The 4,736-nt window shown below is 56.9% G+C and overlaps 1 protein-coding gene across 3 annotated transcripts; it reads left to right on the forward strand.

The window, feature by feature from the left end:
• The first annotated feature begins 297 nt into the window (after positions 1–297).
• On the forward strand, positions 298–4,586 carry AANAT (aralkylamine N-acetyltransferase). 3 transcript variants are annotated; one of them, XM_053569995.1, is made up of 3 exons: positions 298–2,890; positions 3,089–3,243; positions 3,588–4,586. In XM_053569995.1, exons 1-3 carry the CDS (start codon positions 2,656–2,658, stop codon positions 3,891–3,893), a joined length of 696 nt encoding a protein of 231 aa, XP_053425970.1. In that variant the 5' UTR covers positions 298–2,655; the 3' UTR covers positions 3,894–4,586. The 3 variants fall into 3 exon arrangements, with proteins under 3 accessions (XP_053425970.1, XP_053425968.1, XP_053425967.1); XM_053569993.1 differs by having other exon boundaries at positions 298–1,823; positions 2,706–3,243; XM_053569992.1 differs by having other exon boundaries at positions 298–3,243.
• The last annotated feature ends 150 nt before the right edge of the window (positions 4,587–4,736 follow it).

The following is a 4,736-nucleotide window of genomic DNA, read 5'->3' on the forward strand; positions in this document are numbered from 1 at the left end:
TGTGTAGTCAGGAATGAGTGCCTCTGGTTTGAAGTGGAGAGACCTGGACAGGTCATAGTAATGGTGACCATGACAACACATGGCACCGTGTACATTGTAGGGCTTGGAGGCCAAGGGGCTCAGCCCTGCCCTTGGCCCAGCACCCCCTTCTCTTGAACTGTGATGTGGCTTCCTCACTGCCATTTCCCCAAGCTGCACTGATCACTCCCTTTCTCAGGCCTCACAAATAGAGGATGTCTGGTAAAATTTGACTTTTGGATAATTCTTTAGTCTAAGTGTGCTCCACTAGTGCTTCTACTTAAAAAATAGTTCATTTTTTGAAATTCAGATTTCACTGGGAGTCCTGTACTTTTATTCACTAAATCTGGCAACCCTACTCACAAAGTACATTGCCTGAGTCTACCCTGTTGGTCAGATGGATTTGATTACAGCCCCTTGAGGGGAGACACCCCAGAGCTGGGAGGAGGCTGGGCGTTCTCAAATGCCTCAGGATCATCTCAACACGACTGGACTCAAAATGAATACATTTTGAAATTTTGGATGTTTCATTTAACTTCACTTTAGGGAGTGCCCCTATCTTTGTACCCATCACCCTTTAGGCCCCTCACCCCTCTCACTTTCCTTGTCATGGTCGGTGGTGTGTTGATCAGGAAAAAGTTCACAGCATAGGCCAGGCACAGTGGCTCACGCCTGTAATCCTAGCACTCTGGGAGGCTGAGGCAGGTGGATTACTTGAGCTCACAAATTCAAGATCAGCCTGAGCAAGAGTGAGACCCCATCTCTAAAAAGAGCTGAGCTTTGTAGCGGGAGTCTGTAGTCCTAGTTATTCAGGAGAGTGAAGCAAAAGGATTGCTTGAGCCTAAGAGTTCGAGGTTGCTGTGAGCTATGACGCCACAGTACTCTACTGAGGGTGACTAAGTGAGACTTTGTCTCCAAAAAAAAAGTTCCCGGCATCATCCTCCCCCTCCCCTGCCCTGTAGGGGATTGAACCCCCCAGCTTAACCATGTTTAATATGCTGCCTCATCTTGTTTTCTGAGTGTCCACATGTCTAGAGGTGTTTTTGGAAAGAAAGAACAGAGACATGGCCGGGTCAATGAAGGTCCTACCTGCCTCATGCAGCTCCAAGGGACTGTGATTGGCCTCCAGGGAGTGCAATGAAGCCACAGAGTCTGTGGGGGAACAGAGGCTGTCTTTCTGGGGACACTGGAGGTTGAAGATGGGGATGCCCAGCTGAGATCCTGGACATGTTCCCCCCACCAGGCCCAACGGCCAAGCCTGAGGAGGTCTTCTGATCAGTCCTGAGTGGTCTGTCCTGAAGGAGGCCTTGGTAGACTAAGTGAAGGGGAAGGATGGGAAGCTGCCTGGGGCAGGCCAGTGAGGATGAGAAGGAAGGAGCCTCAGAAGGGCCAGCCTTGCTCAAGCCTCCGAGGTCTAGAGGGGGAATTGCTAGTGCTCAGCCAGTTGGTGACAGAGCAGGGATTAGAGCTGGAGCCCCGGGCTTAGCCCTTTGCTCTCTTCCCCATGCCCTGGGGCCTCAGTCAGCCACTGGTAATTCCCTCTGCATCCAGTGCACCAGCACTGACATTTGCCCTTAGCTGGACAGGGACAGGGCAGGAAACTGGCATCATCCTGCCTGGTGTTAAGCGGGAGGCGGGGCAGCGGGGGATTAGAAATCTCTGAGAACATCACATGCTGCCTGGGTGACACCTGCTATAGCAGCCTCACAGCCAGGAACCCCAGATTTTTCTGGTCCCTGTGCCGGCAGAGAGGCCCCCAGGGCAGCTGGTTCTGTGGAGGGAACACTGGGGCCCCCACAGGCCAGGTAAGTGAGATCCCTGCCCCTGGCTCTCAGCCTGCAGGGATAGGAACTACCCCTGCTTGGAGCTCTAGACATGGGGAGAAATGTGGAAACCCTGGGGCTTTTTAAGCATCTTTGGAGGTGGAGGGAGGGATGGTCTCCTCTGAGAACTGCATTTCTGCGAACTGCAAATCATGGAGAGAGATAAGGGTGCCCACAGGGACACGTCCGATGAGCTGTGCACATAGGACGAAGGGTGTCCTGTGCACCCTTTGTGTCTGCTCCTTCTCCCCCCACCCAACCGGCTATAGCCCCTGACTCCCTCTAACCTCCCCCTTCCTGCTGAATCCTGTTGGGGGGGGCAGTCTGAGGCCATCTAGGTAAGTGTGGAGGTTCCCTAAAGGCCCACTTTGGTTAAGGAGCTTTTTTGCAGGATTGAGGGTTGCAGGTTCCTAAAAAGCTCCCAGCCATACTATCTCGCACCCAAAGGACACGTAGTCTCCCTCTGAGCAGGTAAAATTAACCACATGAATGGCAGCAGGGGGGCCCAGCGGCTGCCCACTGCACGATTGCTTTAGAAGTGGTCCATGGAGGCTCGTATCCTCCTCCCTCTGTGGGCAGCAGTGTTGGGGTGCCCTGCCCAAGACCCCCGTCTCTGGGCTCAGCTGCACCCGAGGGCAGCGGGACAGTCTGGAGATTTGCAGGGCTGCTCCATGCATCTTTCCAGCTTCAAAGGAAAGGTGAGGAGAGAGGCCACCATGTGTAATCCCGGCACTTGGGGAATGTGCCTGTCGCTTTGGGGGCTGGCCCCACTCTTGTTCCTGCTGGAGGAGGCGGTTCCTGCTGGAGGAGGTAGATGCAGGACCTGGGTGGCTTCCGACAGGTGCCTCCTTTTCACTCCTGCAGTCAGGTCACCCCAGCGGCCAGGATGTCCGCCCAGAGCATCCACCTTCTGAAACCCGAGGCCTTGCACCTGCCACCTGGAATCCCAGAGTCACCAAGCTGCCAGAGGCGCCACACACTCCCCGCCAGTGAGTTCCGCTGCCTCACCCCAGAGGACGCCGTAAGTGTGTTTGAGATTGAGCGCGAAGGTGAGCAGCCCACAGAGGGGCCAGAGGATGCTCTATTCTGGTCCAGCTGTCCTGTGGGGAGGAGACCGCCTGTCCTGGAGGCTGGGTCCCAGAATGTGCATCTGTGTTCAAGGGGTGGGTGGTGGGGGCAAGGACAGCTAAGAGGACACTCAGGTGCAGAGACCAGAGTTACCCCTCCCCCATGTGCCTTCACCACAGCCTTCATCTCCGTCTCGGGCCTCTGCCCTCTGTACCTGGATGAGATCCGGCACTTTCTGACCCTGTGTCCAGAGCTGTCCCTGGGCTGGTTTGAGGAGGGCCGCCTTGTGGCCTTCATCATTGGTTCACTTTGGGACAAGGAGAGACTCACTCAGGTGAGGATGGGTGTGGCTGTGGCACCCAGCTCTAGGGAGGCTCTGAAGAGAGGAGTCAGCCAGACAGTGGGGAAGGGCATATAAGGTGGGGATGATTACTTCCTCCAAACCAGAAAGAACAGTCCAGGCCATAGGTCCCCTCCCAGGGCAAGATGCTCATCCCTCCCAGATCTTCAGGAAGCTTCCTCCCAGGGCTGGGGGTACAGCTCCCAGTTTGGGCCCTCCTTGGGTAAGAAGAAGGCCCTGACTGGAGGTGTTCAGGGGATAGATACCTGCTGTTGACCTGGGACAGGTGGTCTGGGGGAGCATGTGCCAGTAGAGGTGACCCAGACTCTTGTCCCCAGGAGTCGCTGACACTGCACAGGCCTGGGGGCTGCACAGCCCACCTGCACGTGCTAGCTGTGCACCGGACCTTCCGGCAGCAGGGCAGGGGCTCTGTGCTGCTGTGGCGCTACCTACACCACCTGGGCAGCCAGCTGGCTGTGCGCCGGGCTGTGCTCATGTGTGAGGATGCGCTGGTACCCTTCTATGAGAAGCTCGGCTTCCATGCTGTGGGCCCATGCGCAGTCACTGTGGGCCCCCTTACTTTCACGGAGCTCCAGTGCTCCCTGCGGGGCCAGGCCTTCCTGCGCAGGAATAGTGGTTGCTGAACCAGGCGGCCCACCTGGCCTTGGGAGATGTGGGCAACAGCCCTACCCTGGGCCCACCCTGGCATGGCTGAGCATGAGACTGGCTGTGGGTGAGTGGGCAGGGAAGGGACAAATAAAGCCCAGACCCAGCAAGTCAGAGAGGAGCGGTGTGTCCTGTCTGTCCTTGTAAGGCCTCTACTCCTGTGTTCCAAGTTCTGTGACCGAGACCCAGATGGGCTGGTACGCAGGGATACTGGGAAGCATGGTTGGGTCCCTGTGTCATTTCCTCACCAGGCAGGTATGCAGGAAGCTCAGAGGCAAGGCTGCACGCACACAGGAGGCTGAGGACCTGGCATGGGGGATGGCAGGGAGCAGGACAGGGGAGAGGCAGGCCTACAACATTCCTGCCCACCTCCGGGCATCTGCAGTGACCCGCCTGTGTCCCCAGGCCCACCCTCTCCTCCTACTGCCCCACAGTGGCTCCTATGCCCACAACAATAAAGCAGGTAAACCTGCTGCCTCCCTGGTGGCTCCCTACTGTTCTGTGGAGGATTGTGGGTGAGGCTCTGGAGCAGGGAGGATGCGGCCCCGACCAGAGTGGTGGACAGGTGCCGAGCCTGCTCCCCAGCACCCTCTCTGCCAGGGCCCAGTTGGTCTCCTTCCTGCCTGAGCCAAGGTGAGAATGGGGACCCCCTGAGGTCCTCTCCATGACTCCAAGCTGGTTTCTGCCCCCAACTAAAATCCCTGAGGAGCCCCACGAGTTTTCCACTCATCCCTGGGCCAAACTACTACCTTTGAGCATCCCATGGGTGACTCCTCACCCTCCAGCTTCATTCTACCTGAGGTCTCCAGTTAAGACAATAC

This window comes from Nycticebus coucang, chromosome 18 (assembly GCF_027406575.1).
Source record: "Nycticebus coucang isolate mNycCou1 chromosome 18, mNycCou1.pri, whole genome shotgun sequence".
Taxonomy (NCBI): Eukaryota; Metazoa; Chordata; class Mammalia; order Primates; family Lorisidae; genus Nycticebus; species Nycticebus coucang.

Excerpts from the sequence above, each read along its gene's own strand:
- AANAT (XM_053569992.1), top strand. The coding sequence starts at position 2,656 with ATGCAGGACCTGGGTGGCTTCCGACAGGTGCCTCCTTTTCACTCCTGC. Across the intron at positions 3,244-3,587 it reads ACAAGGAGAGACTCACTCAG|GAGTCGCTGACACTGCACAG; the intron begins GTGAGGATGGGT and ends TCTTGTCCCCAG.